General features: G+C 46.9%; 1 protein-coding gene across 1 annotated transcript in view; it reads left to right on the forward strand.

Moving 5' to 3' along the window:
• Positions 1-27,156, forward strand: part of ALK (ALK receptor tyrosine kinase) — a 632,462-nt gene that overhangs the window by 475,750 nt on the left and 129,556 nt on the right. Inside the window, exon 5 of the mRNA XM_054565684.1 lies at positions 944-1,071. Coding sequence (XP_054421659.1) covers positions 944-1,071 — 128 coding nt within the window. The remainder of the gene's footprint in view (positions 1-943; positions 1,072-27,156) is intronic.

Genomic DNA, 27,156 nt, shown 5'->3' on the forward strand with positions numbered 1-27,156 from the left:
AATCTGTTGTACATCAACTACACCTCAATGAAATTCTTTTTTTCAAATAAAATAAAACATAAAATCATCCATGTAATTTCCATTCTCCATACAAAATTCTCAAAATATCTACATATTTCTTTAAAAACTTGAATCAGTGTTGGAAAGCAAATTTGATGTTCCAATCAGTAACAGGAGGCTATTCCAAGAGGTTAATAGACTGAGTGAGGTGTAAAAATGTTCATTTAGCTTATTTTCTGTCATCCCGCAGTGTCATTGTCCTTGATTATAGATGGAGACAAAGCTCACCATTTGACCGGCTTTTGTCTTTTTCCATGTGCACCTTTTCGCAGAGTCCACGTCAATCTTAGGTACCTTTTACCCCAAGATACATGCTTCGGTGCACTTTAATTTTCCTGCAGTAAATAAATAGCCCTTGCAAGCTTCCTTAAAGTAACTATATAACAAACCTGAGGATTCTGAGACTTTGGGATCAGATAAAATTCTGAAATCCAAGCTATCTTCCCAGGCATAATTATAGATAGACAGGTAAGTCTGTTAAAGACTATTCCTTCACTCTAATGCCAAGTTTTCTCAAGTGTATACGCTCAAGTATATATACTCTTTTCCTATAAGACTGGCTACTGAAACAGCCTACAGGTCTGAATTGCCTAAAGAGAATATGACCAAAAAAAACAAAAACAAAAAACAAACAACCCACCAATGACCACTGTGGGTTTGAAAATGGGGTCTCTGAGTTAGCTGGACAGGAAGGAAGCAAATGTTTGTGTGCTGCTTCGGGGCCTCCCTCCTCTAAGCCACTTAGGGTTCCATCTCTTGCTGGCAAGTGCCATTGAAGAGTGTGGGCCCTAAAGTCCCAGCAGGAACAGGACCTCGCTGAAGGCTAGGCCTGCTTCTCATCACTGTTTTCTGTGGTTTCCCTTCTGCTTTCCAACGCGACCAGCTGGACAGTGCTGCAGGGAAGAATTGGGCGCCCAGAGAACCCGTTCCGAGTGGCCCTGGAGTACATCTCAAGTGGAAACCGAAGCCTGTCTGCAGTGGACTTCTTTGCCCTGAAGAACTGCAGTGAAGGTATGTGAGCCTGGCTTTCTCCTTCCTCCTTGACAGCTTGTGGCCGGACATGTGTCGGTAACCTGCCGCCATTATTAGCGGGGCACGTGCACACGTACACAGGAAAGTCTACAGTGCTGAGGGGCTTATTCTGAGTATCATCAAGGGCTTCACAGCCCAGATGACCAGTTTTTAAAGATTGAGTATAACATTACATCTGCTTAACTTAAAACTTGGAATATAGTCTTTATTAGATAACATACTAGCTTAAACTCTCTGGCTGCCAAATGATTTGACCATTTTTCTTAAATTTTTACTGTGGAAAATTTCAAATGTATACAAATAAACAGAGTAATGCAATGAACCCTAATATACCCTCAACCCAGTTTCAGTAATTGTCAACATTCTGCCATTTTTGTTTCACCTATATCTCTACCCACAGAAAACTAAGTATTTTGAATGATATAGTGAGGTCAAAAGGTACTTAAGTATGTGATTCCAAGTGCAAAATAGGGGACAGAAATCAGGTATTGGCAGTTTTTCCATTTTCATTTGTGTGTGAATTTTTAAAAATATAAATGTGGGGACATAAAGCATTGATGCAAGTCAAAATGTGTCAGTGAACAAGTTTCCGCAGCTCAGCTCTATCACAATATAAATAAACCTGTTAAATTTTTCTGGACAAAAAGTAATAGAGAGAAATATGTCAAAAAAATAGAGAGAAATATATCAAATTTTTCACTTACTTAGTAAAAAGCGTTAGAGCACGGTCCACTGTGTGATTGAATTCCTTTTGCATAAGTCCCACATTGTGAGTTTGTTTTGAGAAGGCATCTGTCTCCTGAAGCATAATTTATTGTTTTTTTTCTTTTTGCCTTTGTTGCCAGAGAACTCTGAACTAAATCAGAGTAATTAGATCTGTGTAGTTTTTTGATAAGTGTATTTCCCCATTCCTCTATACAAGTTTTGATCTTCTATTCCTATTTTTCATGGTCCTACTTTATGTGATTCTTTTTACCAGATATTACCTCAATTCTGATTGGTAAATAGGATGAACTAGATCATGAGTAAATACAGGGTGGGGAAAAGGTAGGTTTACAGTTGTTTGTATGGAAAATAATACAATAACTAAACAATAATAATCAAGAATAAACTATGTTTCACACACTCACAATTGAAAACCTACTTTTGCCCATCCTGGTATGAGGTTGGTCTTCCCTTAACTCTACGGAAGGCCTAGGGTCATGATCATAAACATCCTTCACTATTCCCCACTTGCAAAGGGTATAGGAGGCAGGTATAGGGGAACCTTCAGGAAGAAGTTAATTTCATTACTGCTCTTCTCCTGCTGCACCTGCTCTGCCCAGAGATTCACTAGGGAGGGAGCTCGTACCTGTACCAAGGAATCTGTGGTCTCAGAGGCCTTGGAATGAACTGTGGACAGGAAAGAAGCCCATGGCACCTGCAGAGCTAAATTCTCAATTTGGGCTATTTAGGAACAACCACAGAGGCTTAGAGCACACAGCCATCTGCTGCATGTAGAGGCCCGGTTTTAAATCTTGTGCCTCCTGGAGCTTGGGTATGAAAGACACTCCCTTCCGTAGGGAGCTGCCCTGACCACCCAGCTCCCTATGCCACTGTGTCCCTTCATCCATTGCTTGTTCTGCAAGAACTTTTACAAAGATTGCGCATGCATGTGTGTGTGTGTGTCCCTTTAATCAAAACTGGTTTCTGTGTGAAGGAAAGAAAAATCACCATAATGTGATAGATTGAACTTCAGTTCAAGTTGAAGAGGTGGTTAACCTGTGACGTGAGGCAATGTACAAGAAACATGTGGTTTGGGAGTAAGCCAGGGGCTTGTACAAATGTTTCCGCACTCACAAACTTAGGGATTTGTGAGTGCCTCTGGACACCATCAATCCTTGCAGACGTCAAGGGCCTGTGTACCGTCCAAAAGAGGCCATGTGTTGAAATGGAGCCAGTTAACAAGACTGTGACAGGGAGAGGGTATCAGTTCCCAGAATTGGCCTAATCTCATTTAAGCAACATCAGGAGAAGGAATTAAGAGCCTACAAATCCCCAAATATCAGGCTTATCACAATTCCTGTGAAAATTATTTGTACCTTTGATCAAGGATCTCAACCAGTTGTGCAAATTTTAACTTCCTTAGCCCTACAACTCCCTTTTCCTACAAAAATCTTATTCTGTAGCTTTTGTTACATCTGCAGGGAGTCTGTTGTAGAGTTTAAAAGACCTGTTTATTGTCTGCTCTCCACTTGTATGAAACCAAGAGAGCTGACCTTTCTTTCTCTAATGATCCAGAAAGTGTTTCTTCTGGCAGGATGCTTTCTTAGCAGAGGGAGGAAAGATGTCTGCCGCTGCTTCCCTGGGGAAGGTGGATTTGCCAAGAGACCTAGGAAGATTCTAATGGTCTAGCTACCTTCCTTCAGAGGCTCCAGGTCCAGAGCAGCTGGGGTCCATGGGGAAGCAGCAGGTGTTCTCTGCACTCCTTCTCTGGCTTGGACTCTTGCAGTCATCGGGGTGTGAAGGGATCAGTGTGGATGTGTAAGGCAGAGAGCAGAGAAGAACAAAGTGATCTCAGTGTTTCCTGAGCATTTCTAACTCTCCTTCCCATAGCGAAACAAATTGAGACACACATCAGTTGATGTGAACAAAAAAAAAAAAGCAGCAGCAGCATCCTAAAACTATACTCATGTATTTAAAGAGGAGTTATTTGGGAAGCATACTCAAGGCCTATTTGAGGTAGGCACATGTCTGTATGTCCTAAGGTCATTGCTTTGTTTAGGTCATGAAAGGGAGGACAGAGGTTGTATGTATGGGAGGGGTGAGCACGGCTGGTGAAATGCTAACCAGGGATGCAGATAGGTCTACAGGATGTCTGGTCTATTTTCTGATAGTAATTTGGTCCGCTCATATGAGGCACCGGTGGTGTGTGGAGGGAAATGCATCTATGGAACTCCAAAGCTCTTCCTTGGCTCACATGGAGAGAGGCGCCATTCTAGTTAATCCAGAGAAGCCCATGCAGGGGATGCTGAAACAATCCCCCCTGCACAGGAGATGCTATCGGCCTGTGGGTACCACAGAGCCGAGGCCATGCCTCTTTCCTCTCTGAATCCTGACACCTATCACAGTGTTGAACGGTTAGTAGGTGCCCGGTTAATAAGCAATAAAAGCTAACCTCAGCGGAGTACTTACCATGTGCAAAGGCGAAGAGTGGTGTGTTATCTCATATGAGCTTTGCAGGAATGCTCTGCACTCAGCAGGGCGGCTGCCATAATCCTCACATTGCCTGTGAGGGGCTATTTCACTAACTTTTATAGCTCAGAAAGGAGGAGGAATCCAAGGAGTAAAATACAGTCCCTGTACCATGAACATCTTGAAACACATCTCAAAAGAGTTAGACATGTGCGGATGTCTTAACCTTTCTGGGCCTAAAATGAAGGCATTTAAACTAGAGCCAGGTCTTCAAATATTTTATAGAGGCTTAACTGTTATCCAAAGTCTTATATGGAAGTCCATTATATATAATTACACAAGCAGAGCTGCCCCAGGGGAGGTGGGGGCAGGGAGCTCAGAACTCACCTAGTCAACAGCCCCGATACCCACTTACACACACAGCATTTTATGAAGTACAGTTGGAGAAACCCTGGACAGTCTAATTTTTAGCTTTCCCATTAACTCCAGCTTTTTGATCTCACAATTCTGTACTTAAAATGTAAAAGCCAAAAATAGTTATATTAGCCATACCTCCTATACATGATTAAGACTAAGCACAAGGCTATTATATGTTGAATGTAGGCCATTTTTACAAGGCAGGTTTTTGTTCCAGTGGATCCTGGCTTTGAGATGCTAGATACGGAGCTAATATGAATGTTCCCAGTGAAAAATGTGTAGCATCTTCCAGTCCCGTCTCCTCTCTCATCTGCTTGACCAAAGACAATAACAGGCAGTGGAGGATGTCTTCCTTGCACCAGAAGAGAATGAGAAGAATGAATGGAGCTAAACAAACAGATTCTAATGTTGACCAGCCATGTGGACACAATCAGCCTCTAGAGTAGGCTCCAAGATACAGCTGGGTAAAGTCGGGAGTAACCTCATAGGCTCCTGGCAGCCTGGCCCAAGCTGGGCATTTTCTGTTCCAACAGCAAGCAAGGCACCACAGAATCCTCAGTCTATACCTGTAGAAGTCCGCTACTGTGGTCGTCGTCTGTCTCGAGACTGCCAGCAGAAAAGTCTATATGTAGCAGATCCATCCATCCATCCATCCATCCATCCATCCATCCATCCAAGCATTCACTCATTAATTCAATAGACATTTACTGAGCAAATACTAAGCTGATAGCATCCTGGCCCTGATATAAATGTGTTGCTTTGAGTGTGTGTGGCAGCTTTAAGATCTCCATTCTACTTTGCGCAGAAACTGCTCGCCAAAGGGCATCCCTGACTGACATGTAATTTGCACCAGAGTCCTTGAATAGTTGCTCCATTTGTAGAGATGTCTTCCTCCAAACTAGTGCCCATGTGCCTTTCTCAAAAAGACCACAGAGTGAGCATGGAACTAGCAATCAGGGGCTTTCAGTCCCCTTTCCACCTCTTATTTGCCATAGATAGCCAACTCTGGATCAGAAGGGACATTACAGGTCTCCCTCAGAATGGCACATTGACTGTTTTTAAATTTAAAATAGAAATAATTATGTCAGTGACTTCCCAAAATGGACCTTAATCATGAGGGTCAATGAGAAGATGGCTATGGGGGTGCGTTGTAGATTATGCCTGAGCTGCCTGGCCTCTCTGGGCCCCACCTGGCCTCTCTGGGCCTCACCTGGCCTGAAGCCTTAAAAACACAGCTGCTCCCCCAATGCAGCTCAATTTCTCATGGAGAAAACACTAGTCACAAAAATAAATTGGCTCTTGACTCCTCCTGCAAAGCTGTGCGATATTAAAGCCCAGGGGGTGATTAGAGAGCCACTGCATTGCCAGGCTGAGACCGGCACCCAGGCAGCTCCATCTGCATTGGTCACTTCAAGCAACTGAATCAGCTGTGCAGCAGTGGGATGTGTTGCTTGGAAGTGACAAAGCCAAGGAGAATAGTAGCGTCAGCCGAGTGTCCTCTGGGTGGAAGGTGAACCCCATTTTCAAAATACTCTCCCTTATAACTCCCTCTTTCTGAAACGTCCTGCTCATAATTTACCTGTGGACTGTACTGTTTAGAAGATAAGCACTAAAATGATGAATAGCCACGAGATTCTGCACGCTTTTCCAACGCTCCCCCCGCCGCCCCAAGCCTTTGTTCCAGCTGTGGCACAGGAAGAGTGCTCTTCATCTCTGCCTTCCACCCTGTCTTTTGAAACCCGGCACCGCTTTCACAGCTCAGCGCAAACACTGTCTTCTCCAAGAAATCCCAGCTCAGAATTGTTTCCAGATATTTCTATTTTAGAACAGTTTACTTCTTTCCAGAGCTATTTATGTGTCTCACTCATTAGATGCTAAGTTGCTAGAATCAAAAGACTGTGTCTTCTTTCTTTATCTCTTTATTCAAATGATTAAAAACTAACAATGCTTTTTTCAGGGTAAGCCCTGAGTAAGGGTATTCTTGTTACAATGTAAGAGAGACGAACCGGCTTTAGAATGAGACAGAATGAGTGTGGAATCCCAGCTCCATCACTTACCACCCTTTTGAGCTTAGAACAGTTTTTAAAAAGTCTGTGAGTTTCGATTTTCTCATTAGTAGATGGGGCTAATAATATGTAATTATAGGCTTGTTGGGAAATTAAAACTGATATTGTGTGTAGAGCCCCTAGCATAGTGCTTGGCACACTAAATGCCATCATCTTCTCTCTCCTGTGTCCCCTCACTGAGCAGAATGTCCTCATTCTGGAGCCAGGGCTAAATAACTCCGCACAACCACCCCCGAGTGCGCTTGCACGTTCGTGCCCACATTTCACATTCCGTCTGGGCCTTATTTGAACCAACGGGCCCAGGGAAAGGTTACCCCATTTCCGGCAGAGACTGACAGCCCAGATCTACGGCTGATTTTGAAGGCAGCTGCTTCTCTTCCCCACCCCCTACAACCCATGCTTTTATCTATAATAAAGTCATTTTTCCCTTTGCACAAAATTCATTGCACCATGTAAAGGAGTGGGACTCTTTAATCCTCTGGGGGTGGTTGGAGGCCAGGGAAGAGCCTAGCAGTCCTTCGACCTGCTGATCACACGGCCTCCCTCATGCTGAGCTCAGGGTCTCTAACAGCGGGGCCCTGAGCCGGTAGAACAAGGAAAGGGTTTGGCCAGTTCCCCCTTTCCCTACTGGAGTATAACTGCCGTTGGTGGAGATTTTCTAACTTTGGAATGACTTATTCATAATCATTAATAAAGCCACTTAAAAATGCCCCACCAAGGGCTGAGGAACAATAATGATTAATAAGGCAACTATTTTAAATATTTGACTCTTGGAAATCACCCGGAAATAGGGGCAGACACAAAGGTTTTTACATATAAATAAATAAGGATCTAGTGTGCTGAGGTCATTGTACTCCCAGAAGAAAATTACTTTTAAATTATAACTACATAAAAGAAATAATTGAAAAGATTAATCACACTAAAATAATTGGTGTATTTTACAACTAATTTGGAGCAATATTCAGTCATCGACATCAATGTCTAGTGGTAAAATAGTAATGAATTTTATTCTTTAATGTATTTATTTTATTAATGGTACTAAATGGTGTTGTTACTGCTTATAAATATTTCATAACTTTTAATTCATTAAATGTTCAAAGAATTTCCAGAAGCATTTATTAGTTTTAAGTAACTCTTGGTATTCAGTATGTAATTGATACTCTGCCTGGGTAATTAAAAAAATTTTGTTTTGGGTAATGGGAATCTCTTTGAATGTGGAGGATTAAACCCCAGTTAATAATGAGACCGATGCTGCAGCTGGTGGTGAATGAGAGGCTTGGTGAAGCTACATTTTCTGTAAGAGGCCTCCGAAGACCCTCTTACAGCCATTCCTTAAAAATCTGTGGCTATGAGAAGAACAAGGTGAACCAAGATAAATTAATTCGAGATGGTAAGAGAAACGTTGGCTTAGACGTTGGTTTCAACCCACCATGTCTCCCCCACGCTCTCCATCTTCCTAAAACAGCTGACAGCAGAAGTCATACACCCCACCCTCGCCTCCTGTGTCTGCGTCTTTCATTCTTCGCTAGAGGCCTTTGTGAGGGAAATGGGCAAAAAGATGCAACAGAAAGAAAAGCAAGGACACTACATCATGGATGGTGGAAGGAGAGCAGGGTTTGGATAAGGGAAACACGGATTTGAATCCCAACTGAGTTGTGTGGGTGCCGCATGTCCATTACACCCAGCAGTACTAGGTCGTTCGTATATGAAATGAAGACAGTGGTCCCTGCCCTGGGGTCTGTGTGAGGATTAAATATGACAGTGTGACACAGTGCCTGCAACCTATAGGGAAATCAGTCAGGGCCAGTTCTGCCCCTCCCTAGGTCAAAGAGCATATCATGGTGGTGTTCACCCAGTGGCCTTGGCAACTCTTGATTGACCACGGTGCAAACAATTAACATGAGTCATCAAGAAACACTGGCTTAACCATGAATTGTTCAACCTGGGGGCTTGGTAAAGTTCAAAGATGTTCCTGGAGGAGGGAGGAACTGACTCTGCTCCCAATGCTCTGCCCGCAGGTCTGAGAGCAAGCTGCCTCCAAAGCCTCATCCACACAGGAACTGGCTAAGGCACCTGGCTGTGGGCAAACTGGGAGGGACCAGGATAAAGTGGGGCCACTAATTCTCACACTTGGACACATATCTTGCGGATGCGTAGTGGTGTTCTGGGAATGTGCAAACCCGCAGAATCAACAGAGCTTTAGTTTTACCAAAAGGTGGAATGGAGGGACATTTTTATATGAAAACTAGCATGGCGGTATATTGCACTCCAGTGCACACTACACACGAATTTTAAGATAAAGTATGAGCTTCAAAGACATTCCCTACTCACAGAGATCCCCAGATTCTGGGAGACGACTTCATCCTTCTCTGCCATTTGGGACACATCAAGGGGGATGTTGGTGAAGCATCACTCCAGGGAAACAGAGGGACATGGGTAAGAGAGGGAGGTACAGCCGGGCCCAGCATCACCGGCTGGAAAGGTGGAGCCAGAGGGCCAGTATCCTCTCATTGTAAGCCATAGGTGTGCGCATGGTAAGCAGAGTCCCCAGGCGACACCAGAGATTGGCCATGGGACCCTAACCCACCAAATTAGGCAGAGAAGGGCTCAGTTCCTAAAACTGAGGTACTAGGTGAGGGCCAGACTTATCAAATATTAGATTTTAGAGTCCCCTGTGCATTGGCCTAAAGCTTCTTAAATTTTCCCAAGGACAGGCTTAATCTCAGAGTTGGTTTTCTTTTGTTTTGTTCGGAGGGGGACACAGGGAAGGGTACTAAACTTTTATCTGAAGAACTGGGAGCCACTGTAGTCCCCCTCTGCCCACACCCCTGGACAGAACTCCTCCCACCTGGGCTGTGGGAACCAGACTTCAAAGTCCTCCACAGCGGAGGGCCATGAGCAAGGGCCGATGGAGCCATCCGCTAGCTGCTGGGCAGAGAATGGGAGGATGAGAGAGTGCGCTGCTGGGATGAGATGCTTTTTCTCTTTTTACTGATGGTTATTTTGAAGTTTCTGGTATTATCTGTCTTCAAGTTATGCCGCAAATATGGTTTCTGTGGCACTTTAGTTTGCCTTTCTTGCTGTGGTTTATTTGGGGAGGAAATGCTGGGAGGCAGATGCTGGGCAGCTTCCCAGAGGCCCTGCCATGCGCAGCTTGTGCACCGCAGGGCCCGAGGTCTCTGCGATGTCCCCTTTCCTCACACCAGTGTTCTGGGATTCTCTGAGCAGCATTTGGGTGCATGTAGAGTCTTTTGGATTTTGCTGCTTCTGCTCTTTCATTTAACTCCTAGCCAGCATTTCGTGTCTATAAAATGCTTAACAAACATTGACTAATTATCCTTCATTAATCATTCATGCAACTGGTAGACCAGGGTCTTATCATTTCCTTCCAGAACAGGGGTGTAATATCCTGTCCCAGATCCCAAGTCACATGCAGGGGGTGATGGGCCATCATGGCAGCCCTGGGATCCTCCCAAGCTCGCCGGGGGCGTGGGGCCGGAAGGTGGGCAGGGGCTCTGTGCAGCTGCAACCTCACTGTGATGCCTTTTTGCTTTAATGAACAGGAAGGACCAGCCACATTGCTGGCCAGTGGCAGCTGAAAGGCAATAAGCTTTAATTAGAGGCTCCTTCCTGGAAATTCACATGGACATAATAAGTCTGTTGTCTTAACAGGCCCAGAGAGCTTGAATGCCTCAACTTTCTTTTGCTTTTCTAAGCTGATCCTTTCAATCATCTGTGAAATGTAAATATAATGAAGACGTTGGCTTTGATTAGCTCCCCAATGCTACAGGGACAGGCAGTCTGGGTCAGGAGGCAGCCTGTCTGTAGGCTTCTGATTCAGAAACACACAGCAGGGCTGGTGAACAAGCTGCCACAGCTGGGAACAGCAGCAGAATGACCTTTAGAGAGGGTGACTTTGGCCTGGGGAGGGCTGGCAAAGAGGAAAGCTACCTACATTCCGCTCCCCAGAGGTCAAGGAGAGCCTGTGAGTAACGAAAAGCCTCTGTCCTGTGCGTCTGGGCTTATGAGCACATAAAGTTAGGGGGGAGGAATTCCTCGGATTACATGATGTGGGGTAGAACAGAAAGCAGGAAATTATAAGGAGAGATGGTCTCCATTTTCCTTCTTATCTTGCCATCTCTGTCTTTCTCATTAGTGCACAGGCACAAACTCTTACTTGCTGGCTTTCATACGTGCTCTCCCAAATATGTGCATATGTGCATATGTTAATGTAGAGGGCTGCCCTGCCCATTCACTGCTATTTCCCTGCCCTCCCCCACCACCTGACATGGCCCTTTTGCCCATTTCTCTCTCCACTTCTGACCTGTGGCTGTTTGTAATGCCAAAGCACTCACTCAATTCACAGAGTCATATCATCTGTTTACTCTGTGTGATAATGAATAAGTTAAGGTATACTGATCATTTCCCTTCTCAAACGTTTGTTTTGACATCCCATGAACGGCCTCTCTCTACATCTCTACACCCTCAGCCTCTCCTCTGCTTCTCTCAGCCCCTGGACATCTTTATCTTTTTGCTTGTCTGTTAACTCATTCTCACTTCTCAACTTTCTTCATCTTGTTATATAAGGAGAAAACTGGGTCATTGAATTGGTCATCTGATCTCTGTGGCGATGCACTGGTTACCAGCAAAGCATGCTCTGCTCTCCCTCCAGGCTCTGTACCCATGAATAACGGCTGAAATGTTCAGATTGGCTACACAGGGCCCAGATCCAGGGTGTGCACATATAGCATCTTCTTCTCTTTTCTTCCTTACCATAAGCATAGATTTCCTCCTCTCCTACTGTTTCCCTTCACCTATTATTCCTTCTTTCCCTTCATGTACCTGTCATTGCTTCAATAGGAGACACACACACACACACACACACACATGCACACACACGCACACAAACACACATGCACATACTCACAAGCATATGCAAACACATGAACACTGATTGGTTTTGTGGGGCATTTGGAAACAGTGATCCTAAAGAGAGCCTCAGGGCAAAACCACACACAGCTTTCATTTGGAAAGGCAGGTTTTTCCTAAGGCTGAGGCTCTTCCCACTGTCTATACGAAGCAAAGGCAAGGATCTAGGTAGATAAGATGACCCAGCATTCTCCTCTGGGAGTCAAGAAGTTAAATTGGAGTGAGTTCCTGGGTAGTGGGAGTTGAGGTCACACTCAGCATATAGGAAACCCTGGAAGCTAGGAAGAAGAGTCTTGGGAAAACCCATGTTCAGCAAAGCACAGTGTTGAAGCACGTAGGACACACTAGAGGTTTTCTGCCTTGTCTTTCCCAGTCTTTAGTAAAGTCACATTGAACACTCCAAATTACCGTGGTTATAGTTCAGGAGTTTTTTCTGGGCTTTGGCCAGGGCTTTAAAGGATTTAAGCATCATGCCAGATTGATGATGGCAGTAGTGATCTGTAGGATCCTCCAAGGAATTGATGAATCTCCAGAAAAGAAGGAAGATGACTGAGAGGGAAGAAATGAGGCAGGGAGAAAAAGGCTATGTGGTCTAGCTGCTCCCCCTACCACATGCCAAACTGGGAGGTCCTGAGCTTGCACTGATGAAGGAAGGTGGAATCCCCCCACCTGGTAACTATCCAGGTGCATCTACTGAGCTCCCCATTTCTTCCCCACCTAGTGATTGGACTCTGCAACAGGAACCTGTGTTTCCAGAATCAAGACTAGGGGCTTTATTAAAGAACACACACTCTTTGGGATTTTTTAAACTCATTTTTGCATTTCTATGTATTATATTTTCTGGTGCAATTTCATCAGAAGCCCCACTGACTTATGAGGTGCCACCATCTCTTATCATTGGTTTTTGCTTTTCAGAGATAAAAATAGAAAAGAGCTAGTCACCATTCGATGGGATATTTTGTCAAGTATAGAACTCCCCCTGTACCCTCAGCCCCACCTTGGACTAGGGCACAGATGGCCCCCTTAAGAGTCGTATGAGGAGCAGCCCAGCACTCTCTCTACAGAGGTCTAGCAAGGCTTCATAAAACGGAGGTGGATCGTTCGAGTTCTGCAGCCTGTTTGACTTCTGCTTGTGCTATTTTTCCTCCTGCTAAGTTGCAAGTCTTCTACCTCATCTCTGCATCCCTAACACTTGGCTCAAAGCCTGGCACATGATAGGGCTCCATGAATTTTTGTAGGGTGTTGAATGAGTGAATGAACAAATGAGTCATGAGTGTGGTGTGGGAGAGTGTCTATGAATGCACAGTGGAAAATTGAGATCAGTAGCTAGAAAATGTAATCAAGGCAAATACATCAATATTGCAGATAACTTCAGATATCCACATAATCATTTAAGGGTATTCTACTTTACCAGTATAGACAAGGGCAAACACACCTGGTCGTGTAAGCTTAAATTTCCAATTCTCCCCTGCCAAGAAAATGATAATAATACATAATAATAATAATAATAGTAATAGCAAGTATGGGCCCTCCAGTCCATACTGTCTAGAATCTCCTTCCCCAAGTCCCTGAACTCTGCCAGGACCACCCAGGGAGGTGATCAGAGATAAACACACCCCCAAGAGATTGCTGAAGACAGAATTCTGCCATTGCTCTGAAGATGTTACCAAAGAATCAAACAGCAAATATACTTGCACTCACTGTACCCTGTCAATTCTCTTGCCTTCTGGGGCTTCAGTTAACAATACAATTTTTCACTTTTGAAAATCACATGTTTCGTATAACAGCATCTGGGAAGGGCCTCAAGGATTTTTTTTCCTGTCTTCCCTGCTCCCCAGTAATACAGATTGATAGGCTGAGACCCAAAGAAGTTAAGGTTCTATAATTATCCCATGGCCAAGTCATGACTTTTTGCCTCCTATTCAATTTTTCCTTCAATATCTCCCTGCTAGTTCTCAGACTTGGGGAGACTAGAAGGTGACTCTAATGTCTATATCTCTGTTCCCCACTCCCCGGAGAGCTTCACTCCAGGTCCTCACCATCCAGCACAGAGCCTGGCACAGACACATGCTCTGTCCCTGGTCTTATATTGAAATAAATGGAATATATGGCATCCTGATAAAGTTGCCCATGGGTGATAAGCATCCTGGAACCTTATACCCCAGCTTGTATTTTCAAAGAGAGAATCAGCCCACACTCAGCCCAGTGAAAGAGCAAGCTGCAGGAGAGAGCTGTGGTAGGGGAAGAAAACCCAGGCCAGTTGTGATATAAAAGAATCAGCCCATTGAAAAAGATTTTAAACATTATAAAGAGGATGTAAATTTTACAGTCTGTGTGCAAAAATGAAATATTAAACTTAACGTAGCTCTTAGAGGCACCCCCCCCCCACATTTCCACTGGCAGCAGACAGCTTAATTTAAAGTCAATTCTAAAAGTCAATTCTGACACAGGAATTTTCTTTATCCTTTTGGATAGATATTCTGATGGTTCCGAATTCTTGTCCATCCTCCTTCCCATGCCTCTGCGGAGTGAGAAAAATGGGAACTCTTGTCTGCCACCTGGTCGGGAAGAGCTACCCACTCTGGCCACTACAGAGAGATCTGCTCCTTCCACCCACAAACTCTCCGCCGCCCCCTCTACTCTCCTGCTCTGTTGAAGAGCCCAGTGCTAGTCCAGGGCACATGTGTCTTTTTGCTTGCAAGTCCCCTCAACCTTTCTGGCCTTTCCTTCCTTCCTCCACCCCCACCAGGCCAAGTCCCAGCTAAGAAAGCACAGACCTTGTTGCCCAGGGGCTCCTCACTGGCCCTTCCCCTCTAGTCGTCTCCTGACCACTGCCCTGAGCCCCAGGTCTCCATCATCCATATTGCTAAGGAGGAGCTGAGCAAGGGTCCTTGAGTGGGGCTTCAGTTTCCTCTTAGTACAAAGGTATCAGGGCTTCCATTTTCCTAAGCTGTGACAGGAAGCCCATGGCGAGCCAACCTCCTTAGCTGGCCTCCCCCCAGCTCCACCCCTGCCCTCATCTCAGAGAAGTCTCCACGCTCCTCCTCGCTCCTCACGCTGCGTCACTTCCTTTTCCAGGAGGGAGCAGAGAGACATTCCTGAAAGCAAAGCCTGTCAGCCATGCCGGGTGTTACTGTTACCCAGGCTGGGCATTTTTTCCCTAGCCTGCATACACCAAGTATCTACCATGGAGGTTAGGCAGCTATTTTAAACATATGTGTCTGGATAGAAAGTCTCCCTGTAATTAATCTATACCCACAAAAAAACTTCAATTCAATGTAGAACATTAACTCAGTAATATTTAGATCTTTCCGATTTTAATTCTGCATTTATAGCCCATAATAATAAGGGACTATGAGATTGGGTGACATTTTTAAGAGCTTAGATTTATTTCAACAAGACCATTAGAGTTTTATAATCTCAGTTCCAAAAGGGAAGTGAGGAGGAAGGGAGGAAGAAGAAGGTCCTATACGAGAGAGAGTGCCTATTCTTTCCAGAGTTACTCCATTTTCTAGCTAAGGTATAATAGTCTCCTGATGCCTTTCCACAAACAGAATGCGATCTGGTTTCCTCTATACACTTCTTAATAACTCCTCTGAAGAGAAGACTGAGTCTGAATTGTTGACTCAGATTGTACCAGCTTTCCAAGTATCCTGCTATCAGAAGTGGAAATGATGAATTGAAGAATTAACAATTCTGATTTTTTTAATGTGTGCATCACGGAGGTCCCTGAGCTTGTGCACAAAGATTAAAAGACACAATTCCCTCAGAAAAATAGACTGATTAAGCTGTACATAGGCCAAGCCAACTACAATCTAGCCAACCATGTAGTCCTACACCTTAGATCCAGAGGGGGTCCAGTGAGCTCAGAGAACTGGAGTACATGTCCTGGTGGAAGTGACCATTTCAAGAGGGTGGGAGAGACAAGGCCAGGTGACTTCCACCTACAGTTTCAAGTCCAGACACCAACATCTTTGGGGCTGAGTGACATGAATTCAAAGAGGCACTGTTCCGTGGAAAGGGACATGCCTCCAGTTACCTGGATATGCTGTTTTCCAAGAAATAGCCCAGCAGCAACGTATGCAGGTGCCCTAGGAGGAAGACAGCCAATGGGGTCCGTACTCCCAGGGAAGAGACATTCCCAGGAGCCACCGATCTGCTGTTAGGCACACCCCAGGCCCTGCCTGGGAAGAGGCCTCTGAAACATCACACTCTTAGAAATACATTCTAGATAGCCAGTGTGAAAGAGAAACTGAGACTAACCTACTTCTACTGGGGACTCCTGAAGTGGGGAAGAGGCAGGTGCAAAAGAAACAGAAGAGAAGGAAAAGGAAGAGGAAGAAGGGGGAAGAGATACATGGATGTTGATAGAAGCATTCAGTGCAACATCTTTCCCCAAAATGGTGGTGATGTGATGGAAATAATGGGATGGGGGGAGTTAGCTCTTATGGTAACCCATGTAAATGGGATCTAGTAGGAGAGAAATTATAGATGCCTAACACTCTCACTCAATGTGGGCTTTTTGGTTTTTTTGGTTTGGGGGTCAAATTGTGGGGTTGCATCTGCTGTTTGTTGGCACTGTGCTGGGTAGGTCCTGGGCAATATAAATACGAAAGCAACTAAACTGTTTCCTGGCTTTAAAGAACTCAGCCTAATGAGTAAGACAGATATGGAAGGAAGTGATCACAGCACAGGAAGGTGAATGCAGCTAAAGTTGTTTCACGGCACCATGGAAATATGGAGAATGGAGTGACTAACTCAGGGCCTGCATAAAGGAAGATCATTCTACACAATAGAAGAGCACAGAAATTCTTCTCATCTCATGAGACCCATCCAGTTCCATGAAGCCTCCCTCACCCTCCTTCCCTCCCCCAGTAGAACTGACCTATTCCCCTTGCTGTGTACTCCTATTATAGTCTTTCCACACCTTGTCACACAAACACTTGGCGTCGCTTTAATATATTATAAACTCCTTGTATTCCAGGACAATGTTTTATTCATGTTTAGCACGATGACTTACCCATCCTTAGCACCTAGAATATTGATGTAGAATATTGTGTGTCAGACTGCTGGTTGCTGATAAGTACTTGTTGGATGGATGGAAGGAAGGAAGGAAGAAAGGAAGGAAGGGAGGGAGGGAGGGACGGAGGAAGGGAGGGAAGGAAGGGGAGGGGGAAATGAGTTTCTTAAAACTTTTAGAACTTATTTTCATAACTTCCATCATTCTCCTGTACCTGGCCACCTTTTAATAACTCTGTCTCCAGGAGCTTTTTCCCCAGTCCTCTTCTAATTCTCCTCCTCCCTATCGATTCCTCCCTAGCCCTTTTCATCTTTTTCTCCATCATTCTCTTCTCTAATTTCCATTACTTTTTGTGGTGTCAGAGGTCTGATATGGGTCATGAAAAATAATGAAGAGGGGAAAGGATGAGCCAAGTATAATGCTTTTCCAAGGCAGCCTGTCTTCGTAGCTTTAGGTCAATGAGGAAAAGAGAAGAACCAGGCCCAGTGCCTCCACAGCCTTACTCTTTGGGGCTGGTGGCAGTGGATAGGCCACAGTTTCCAAGGATCATGTGGCCAATCTGTTTCAAGGGTTTCCAGAACAAAGCAAGAGTCATGGAGACCCCATGCTCTGCTCATAAAGATACCACATGGTGACCTCCAACTTCAGATCCCGGAGGAATCGCCTTTGCCAGCCTCCTCACATCACAGCTTAGGAAACCCAGGCACCAGAGGAATTAAGTGACTTACCCAAGGTCACCCAGCAAGTCACAGCTGAGCCAAATCCAGAACCCTAGTCTCCTGACAACTAGTCCAGTGTTTTTCTCGCTATAATGCATTGCCTCCCACCCTGGTGATACATTTCCTACGTGCCAGGATTGATGCAGCCGACACGCACACACGCGCAGGGAGTCATTCTTCCTGCCGAGAAATGCATCCAGTTATGGGGAGGAAGGTGACAGCTGTTTAATAGCAGCTCTGTGGGATGGTTCTGGACTTAGAATGTGGAATATTATCTCCCGCTAATGCGTTAGAGGAGACACAGGGAAACAGAATGTAATTATCCAAATGGCTGTTTTTCCCGGATACTAAAACTAATTCTCCTGCCCTGGTGAATAATGCTGAGGGGTCTTTAACAATTAGTTTATGCCCCGTCTGAAAGCTGTCACCACTCCTAATAGCACGGGGACCTGTTTCGCCAATCAGGGGTATCGATTTGAGACTGCCTCAGAGATCAGCCTGCAGGTTCATCAGTTTCCTGAGGGCTCTGGAGAGAGTCTCTCCAACCAGGAAGATCCAGGGAGACTTTGCTGCTCAGCTCCTGACAGCATGGCCTCTGGGAGCCTACCTCCAATATGGTCATTCTCCTCCACTTCCCTTTGTCTTTCTCTGAGCACTCCCCGCCCCCGCACCAGCCTATTTGGCTCCAGGCCCCAATGACAGGGGGTGCACAGGGAGTAGGGAGTTAGAGAAACGGGCTATTCTTAGAAGAACCCAGGCGAGTGGCGTCCTGTAAACAGACCTCATATACAAGCATCTCAACTACAAAGCACATAAATTAAGTATAATTAATTCATCTCATCAACCAAGAAATAACTTCTCCTCCTCTAAATGTCCGCAGGCTTTTATTTTTACCACCATTATGGTACTTAAGTTTTATCACAGTTCCTGGTTATTTGTGCTCCTGTCACATCGGCCCTAAGATTCCTAGTCTTGGAGGAGAAGGGTCAATGAATCATCTCTGTATTTCCGCAGCACCTGACACCTACCACAGAACCATATACAGGGAAGATGCCCAGTGAGTAAAACCTTAACGTGAAGTAACTGACAAAAACATGTTTAATGCACAGCTTTAGAGAAAGGTACCCGTTGTGCGCAGGGGTGAGGCTTGTGTTAGAAGCTCTGGGTAACGTGCTCCCTTTGTACGTCCTGCTCTCCAAAGGCCAGTTGGCTACACAGAGACTAGCCCTGTGGTGGGAGAGGATTGGCTGGCCAAGTTCAAGACAGGGTGCAAATTCTGCAGCAGCGCCTTATGCAGAAAGGAAGGAAACGGAGCCAGCTCAGGCTGAAGCGGAGCCTGGTACCCAGAAGACTTGCCCGTGGCTCTGTAGACTTTCCCGTAAAGGAGCGTCAGTGGACTGGAGAAGGCCAAGGACACGAGCTAAGCCGGAAAAGCCACAGCTCACGGCTTTAAATCTGGTCAGGCTGTCAGACTGTGGGCGCTTACTGCCCTGGACATCAGGGGGAAGTTGAAATGCTCGTCTTGTTCCTCACACTGATGAGGAAGCATTTGGACAAAGTCTGCAAAGGCCTAGGCACCGCCCAAGGGCCAAGCTGCAGAAACTCTGTGTTAGGTAAAATTTTCTCCAAGGTGGAGAAAGGAGGCAAGAAGGCGGTGTGAGATCACCCCGTCAGCCCTCCTGCTCAGGAGGTTTTCCATCTGGGGATGAGCTGGCCAGTGCTGCTGCCTTCTGGGAGCGGAGCTGGCGGATGCAGCTCGCTAATGATGCGCTGAAAGCCTTTATGAATTGAGTCTCTGGAAGTCCAACTAGAGAGGGTATTGATCCCAAAGTCACCCTCAGGTGCAACAGCCATAAATTACCAGTCAGCTTTTATTATGTGAGAGACTTTCACATTCTACGAGTTTGTCTTTCTCCCTTTTATTATCCTAATGAAATGCCGTGACTTGACCTAACCACAAAAAAAAGCATCCAGTGAGAAGGGAACAGGATTTCGGGGCTAATTGACTAAGTTCCTCACTGAGAAGGAACTAACCTGCCAGGAACCCTGCTGTGTGGGGGGGAACAGTCTGGAAAGTGAATGGCACAGCGCTGGTGAAACTGGAAGGGGAGGAAGCCAGCAGCAGGGTGCAGAGGAGCGCTGGGCCAGCCTCAACAATCCACTCCTCACGGATGGGCGCTGGCCGCAGTGCAAACCCTGACTTGCTGATCCAGGGAGGCACCAGTCCCAGCCCGGATACGCCAGTGCAAGTGGGTTGTCCTTCTCCATATACCTAGAATATTCTTACTTGTTCATCCCTTCGTTGAAAAACACCTACTCCAGAACCATTTACTTATCAATCCCCCAGACATTTATGCACATCTGTGAATGTGCACAGTAAGGAATTGCTGGTCCTCACAGAGCTCATATGGTAGAAAAGGAGAAGGGTATGCGACAACTAATTACAACAGAGTGAAGTGCCACCATGGGGGAAGAACAGGGACACAAATGAGCAGGCGATTCCAAATGGGAGAGATGGCATCCGTGCCGCCTCTCCCTGAGACCGCACATACTTTATTTCATGGAGATGAAGATAAGAAGCTGCACGGCAAGGCGGGTACCCACAGGCAGGATAAATCCACGTTTGCGTGTAACTGGTGAACAGTCAACTTTCCTGACGCTTGAGCAAACTTAAGATTGAAACAGCTTCCCCAGAGCCCTTGGAAGAATTTTCTGTCAGCCAGATTGCTTCCTGGGGGCCCTATGCTGGGCGACTTCTACTCTTACTTGGAGACAAACGAGGCGAGAGCCCTAAACAGAAGCAGGCTGAGTCCCTAACATTCTGCGTGAGGCTCAAATATTTATCTGAGTTAGGTGTTTTCTTCATCTTTATTTTTCACCTGGGACCAGAACATTTATTAAAAATTATAGAATTTGATCAGTCCTATCCGTTGTCATTCAGATTTAAATTTCCAAATAAATATGATAAAATATCTTATGAGGACATTATTGCTAATTTCAAAGAACAGCGCCTATCTTGGGACAGTTGTTCTTTTATTTTGCAACACCTGTAGGGTCTCCCTGCATAAGTAGTTCATGACATAACAAAAACATTAGAGGTACCCTGACAAACTCAATGCCATATTGGTTAAGAACTCTGGCTCTGGAGTCTGACCTGGGCTCCAGTCTCCATTCTGCTATTTACCAGCAGTGTGAATTTGGCCACTTCCTTTGCTTATCTCAGCCTCAATTTATCCATCTGTAAAACAGTGATAACAATAGTGCCTATCACATATAGATGTCAAGTGGAGCAAATAAGATATTGTATATTTTGTGTTTTTCACAGCGATTAGTGCATAAGGAGATTTGATAACTAGCAACTACTCTTAGCTCAGAGTTTGGTTCCTGGCCAGGACTAGGTATGGGACAGCACTGGCTGATGATGGCGCTGTTGCTGTTAGTTAATGTTTTGAAAGGGCCAAGCCACTGAGATATCATTAAGTGCTTCAGAAATTCAGGGGAATGGTTCTGAGATACTCCCTTGACCACCACATGCAAGAAGAAAACTCTTACCACCCACCCCAACAGGAAGAACTTGCTAAGTTAGCGTGTCTTTTTTTTTTTTTTTTAAGATTTTATTTATTTATTTTTTTGAGAGAGGGGAAGGGAAGGAGAAAGAGAGGGAGAGAAACATCAGTGTGTGGCTGCCTCTCCCACGCCCCGTACTGGGGGCCTGGCCTGCAACCCAGGCATGTGCCCTGACTGGAAATCAAACCTGCAACCCTTTGGTTTGCAGGCCAGCGCTCAATCCACTGAGCCCCACCAGCCAGGGCAGCCTGCAGATTCTAAAGGGGGCCACTAATATGAAAGAAGGTACTGGGTCAAATCCCAGCTGGAACTTGGCTCTCGACATGAGAGACCTTGAATATTCCAAAGGACAAGGAGGCCAGGGGCTTGTCACAGCACTCACCTATGATCAGGAGGCAGAATGGCACTGAATCTGGCCATGGTATGATCCTAAACAGCACCGGCATCTGCCATGAAAGTTTGCCAAGACTGCTGAGACTTCAGGAGTAATGTAACTGGCCTTCCTAGAAGCCAGAAGCAGTGTGATGACATGCCGCGTGAAGGGGCGGAGACCACTCCCCCCGCAAGAGACACTGGGGTCTTCGAAGAAGCACCCTGTGAGTGGGGCCTTGCAGGGGTGAAACTCAGGCAGAGAGAGGTAAAGGGTAATCCAGGAGCGAGACAGTGAGGATGGTGGTGAGGGGGCGGGGGGATGAAGGCAAAACACTAACAGCAACAGCGCCACCTTCAGTCGGCACTGACCCGTATCCCATCCTGGCCAGGAGCCAAAGTCTGAGCTAAGCCCCCTGGATGAGTTATCTGGCACTCCTCCGCATAACCCACCCAGTAGTTCATTATTCCAATTTTAGATAGAGAGAAAATTAAGAGACAGAGGTTTTAATTAGAGCTAATGTGTAAAAACAAAGGTGAGAGCCCTGGCCTGACTGAATCATTTCATTCAATTTGATGGGGGAAAGCCTGGGGCTTGCCTATCAAACTGTGAGCGATGTGGGGTGGCTGAAGGTCCAGTGGGTGGGACTGGGACTTTTTGAGGAATGCTGGACTTGGAGCTGTCCAGGGTGGGTTACAAATGGCGGAGAAGGCTTCAGGCACTGAGGTTTCAGCTCCTACCCGGATAGTCTTTACCCTTGGCTGACCTCTTCTCCAGCCAAGGCAGCCTGGAATAAACAGCACCCAGCAGATGCCTGGGAGCCCATGCTGTGTGCGGGGCCCAGATGGTGCAACTGATTTTCTTTATTTATTTAGATGTCATTTTCAACATAGGTGAGTGATTCTACACCAAGGTGGGTCAGCTCAGTATCCCGTCCCAAGATCAGATAGGAGGGGTGGAGAAAGTTTGGGGTTCCTGCATATCATTCATTGATTCAGCCAACTCTGAGCAAGCAGCTTCTACTAAATTTCAGGACAGAGGCAGCAAAGTGCAGGAGGGTAGAAGGGAATACTCAGGTCTCTCAATTAATACTTCAGTGCAAATATTCATTGATTTTCTAACATTTTTTTACCTGGGCATTTTTTCCCCAAATTAAATCTGATGTGGAAAAACAATAGAGCATAGAAGGTAAGAATGTAGTTTAAGAGTCAGACTGCCTGAATCCAAAGTCTGGTGCCACTCTTATTAGCTGTGTAATTTAAGGTGAGTTATTTGACCTCTCTGAGCCTCATTTTCCTCATCTGCAAAATGGCAATCAATAATACTACCTACTCTTCGAGTCATAAGCAAGTAAATTGAGCCAACACTTGTATAGACCAGCAGAACACCGGGCACATGTTTAATGCTCAGGAAGGTCTGCTACTGTTATTCTGTGGGACAGACAAAAGCATGGCTGCCCAGGTTGCGTGATGACCGAGGGGTCTGTAATTCTGCCCGGTGAGCCTCCCCCACACTCCCCACACAGGCTCTCATGGTACCTCTGGAGCCCTGGGCAGTGATGATGTAGCAGGTGCTGAACAACAGGCTCTCCAGAGGGGAAGGAAAGAGGGAGCCCTGATTCCAGCTCTTGCCAACCTCTGCCTTGTAAATAATCCCGATAATGACCAAGGTCACCCTGGGGTCACTGCACACAGACTTAGGAAGAGATGCAGGCCCACAGCTGGCTCTAGCACACATCTGGCCCTGGGACTCAGGAGCCTAGTGTGGGACCCAGAGAAGCTGGAAGGCCCCTCCCAGCTCTGGCTCCATACAGTCTGCCTCAGGGGAACCCAAGCTTTGCAGTTAAGCCCTCCATTCTCAATGGCAGGCAAACGTCAAGGAATGGGCAGAGTGCAGGGCAAGAACAGAGTTTGGAGACTTCAGGATCTTGGGTTTATGCCCAATCCAAAAGGTAATGTGTTTGATCACTCAGTGACTCTTAATTAGATGAGATTGAATCAGCAGAACTGCTTCCTGTGGCTAAAAGGCTTTCCCTTCAAGTACAGCCATTCAATTACTGCTAGAGCCCATTGGGCAACGAGCCCCAGCTAAGGGCGGGGGAGCACGGTGTGGCGACAGGTGTGGCAGAGCCCTTCAAGGACTGTGTGTGTGTGGGGGGGGGGGGGCCCAGGCCAGGAGGGGCCAAGATTCTTGGACTGACAAACTCAGTGGTTACCCTAGTAGAAGGTAGCCCAAGAACCAGAAAGATTGCGAAGACAAGTGCTGGAATGGGAGTCCAGAGGTCTACCTGCTTTTTCACAGGAATATTGTAGAAGCAAGTAAAATACTGTCTGTGAAGGCTCTATTCAGAGAAGTGACAGAACACCCCACCCAGGGGTTGGCCAATTGGCCAGAGGCCTCTGAAACAAGTCAGTTGCTTGGGCAGGTGTCAGACACCCAGTCATTTCACCACCAAGAAAAGTAGGAGCGTTGTAAGGGAACCCACAGCCTGGGACTGGAATCGGAAAGCTACCAGTGCCAAGAAAGCAACCCTTTATCTCTCCAAGGGGACGTGAGAGCATCTCACCTCTGGTGTTCTGTGTTAGGGATCACTGACGCCTCTGAGCCTTCACTTTGTCTCTAAAATTGGGCTCATGAGGGAAAGAATGAAGAGTAAGATGAAGAGTTGGCACAGTGCCCCACACACGGTCCCTGCTTCCGCTGGGGTGCTGCTTGGTGCTCCTCACTCTGAGATACAGCCGCCTGGGCCCCAGGCCTGCACCGGGGCCGTCAGCCGAGCCCTCCCAGACAATCACAACTGCGTCAGTTTCAAAGTCTGAAGGAAGACATCTGACGGGCCCACCTGGGCTTTTGAGCAAGGCCACATAAATCGTGGGGCTTGGCCAGCCTGCGGAAGGGCTCCTCTTCAGCCGTGGCCAGGAGGGGGTCACGTAATGCGGGGCGGACTTCTTTGGAAGCCAGTACAGGGGGCAGGCCATACTCAGCCTCGGAACCTCCTGCTTCCTTAACCTTCTATCCAGCCTTCTCATGGCCCTACTCACTCATAAATAAACTCTGAAAACCTTGTGGTAGCACATGAGACCACCCTGAAGGTCACACGAAAGGGGCAGGTGGTAGTGGGGGGACGGTTGGGGACGTTAGAGCTGTAGGTGAAAGAGATGCCTCAGTCTAAGAGCGAATGCTTTCCTGTAAATAGGCCCCCGAGGGCTGTGCTTTGGTGAAAGTTGCGGCATTCGCCCATTTCTCTCTGGACTGTGAGTCTCTATCCTAATCGGGCAAAAAGAAGTACAAGTGTTTTCTTTGTGGAGTTTTTATGAAAAATTCAGCAGTGCTGGGGTGTATTAGGTTGAGTCATATGGAATAACCACATCCATGGGTCCAAAATGGTCAGATGTCAGCAATTTCAACCCAACAGGAAGTTGGCGGCCCCTCACCCTACCATGACCTCCTGCATCAGAAAATATTACGGCCTCAACACGCTGCCCTGAGATCACTTACCACCCAGCACAAGTGTGTGATGGACAAAACACCTCTTCCTGGTGTGCAGACAGGAGCGAGGCTTAACTCAGACAGCACTTTGCAAATCCCCTGCCCTCTGCCCTCAAGAAAAGGGGGATTTGCTGTTCATGGTGCCAGACCGAGATTTAGCAATGCAACAAAAACTCCGTGTTCTCAGGTTGGAAAATTCCAGAGATCAGTGTTCTGTTCAATTATGTTGTTTCCTTTCTCTCTTCCCTTGAAATTGGAGCAATTGCAAATGTAAATATACAAAAAGTGAAAAATTGGCGGTTGATTGACAGAGATGAGCAGCACATCCAGCTCATTATCTTCCTTGGAGACGCGCCCGGCCAGCCCAGCAGACCTCAGCGCTGTCGCCCTGCGGCTCTTGCACGGCCAGGGCAAGAGGGAGGACGTGGGGCGCGGTGGATGGGGGTAGCTGAAGCGGAACCCCGGGGTCAGCCACCACCACCAGGGAACTCAGATCTGGTGTTTTCCCCTCTCTAGACCTCAGATTCCTTATCTGCAAAATGACTCCTCAGTCAGGTGCACTCTCGCTGCTGTTCAGCCTCAGTGATCTCTGAGACAGGGGTGGACATAGTCAGATAACCTGGAATGAGAGAGGGCAGCCGGGGGGAGCCCCGCGCCGACCATGACAATGAATGAGTGGTCCATGCCCATTCGCCCCCTCACCCTTGACCCTTTCTCGCTCTGCTGTCTTCCCAGACGCCCCTCCCCCCAGGTGCTACTGGGCTCTGCCCCTCTCTGACATCCCCTTCTCTTCCTCACTAACCCCACCCCCCGCCACCTCCCTCAGCCTCTCTTCTCCTCCCTCTCACCCATGACAGCCTCAGTTCTTTGCGCTCACTACTCTATAGATGGATCGGGAAGTGCCTGACTTGCTAATTGCTGATTAATTATTCAATATCACATCATGATGTCACATAATCCTTCCAGGCCTCAGTTTCCCCATCTGATATCTGTCTTCTGTGCCTTTGCTTTAGCATATTTACTGCTGCCAGCTCACAGGCGCACTCAGGGGGAGAGGTGGGAGAGCGAGGCTGGGGAGGGCCCCGAGCAGTGGCTCCCACGCCGCACTTCCTTTGAGACAAGACCCACCTCAGCTGGAGACTGGTTCACACAGCTCCCCCAGCATCGCCAGGCCCCATGTGGCTTCTAAAGGCATCTCTGGCTTTCCTTCTTACCAACACTCCCACAACTAATAATCTAATCCATGTATGCCATTTGTGACAGTTTACCAGGAGCTTTCGTACAGGTGCCTCCTTGGCTCTTCCCCAGAGGCCTCATTGTCTCCACCGGGTCGGCAGTGGGGAAGGTGAGGGCACAGAATAGACGTGGAGTGGGTGGCTGGGAGGTTAGCACAACTGGAACCAGAACCCAGAGTGTTGGCTTCTAGCCTGGTGCCTCTTCCATAGCACTGCACCGCCTTGCTCTGAGACGGCTGTGATTTCCAGCTTCCTATACCAGGGGAGCTCCAAGAAGAGATGGTGGCTGGCAAGGTTAGGAGCAATGATAGAGTTGGCTTCTCTGTGGCCAGGGCTGAGGAGGCTCTGAATACCTGGGGCTGCAGGGACCCCGGCAGGAAAGTTCTTGGCTCCTAAAGCCAACATCTGCTCTTCACAGGAATCAGCCCCAGCGGAGTCACGCCTCTCTCCTGCTCCCCTTCTCCCCGCTAGAGCCCTTACCTGAGGAGTAAGCATCTGCCTCCTCCGCCACCCCCACTGCCCACTGAGGTAACTGAACTGCAGCTGGCCCACCTCAGCCTCTCCAGCCTGACTCCACGTTGAGACTTTTCAGCTGTAAATCATCAAGCCTTTCCATGTGTTTGGTCAAATTTCCTATGCTGAGGATCCGATGTTCTACTTCATTCTCTGGGCCAGACCACCTAAGTCAGAGGCCATGGCCAGCCTAGGAATTGGTGGCCCCTGGCCGGAGCCGGTGTTGTGTGGCACGGAGGTGGTCTCCGGGAGGCGGGAACTCGGGCAGTGAAGGCAGCAGGGTGACACATCCAGCACAGGCGTGTCGCTCGTGCCCCGGCCTTCGCCGGGGTTGCCTTCCCTTCTGTCCTTATCCAGTGGTTGCTCCTGATGGGTCGTGGCCCAGCGCAGGTGTTACCTTCGCGGAGGGTGAGCCAGTCCTCCCCTTAAACTTCCATATGTCTCTCTTCACAGTTTTCACGTGTGTCTTAGCCCCCATGGGAACATAAGATCCCAAAAGAATGAAAGTATTTTTGACCTATCTTTAATAATTCTATATATTTTTTTAAAAAGCTCTGATATAGCT

This window comes from Pteronotus mesoamericanus, unplaced genomic scaffold, assembly GCF_021234165.1.
Source record: "Pteronotus mesoamericanus isolate MK-2021 breed Mesoamerican mustached bat unplaced genomic scaffold, CSHL_Meso_final contig_101, whole genome shotgun sequence".
Classification (NCBI taxonomy): Eukaryota; Metazoa; Chordata; class Mammalia; order Chiroptera; family Mormoopidae; genus Pteronotus; species Pteronotus mesoamericanus.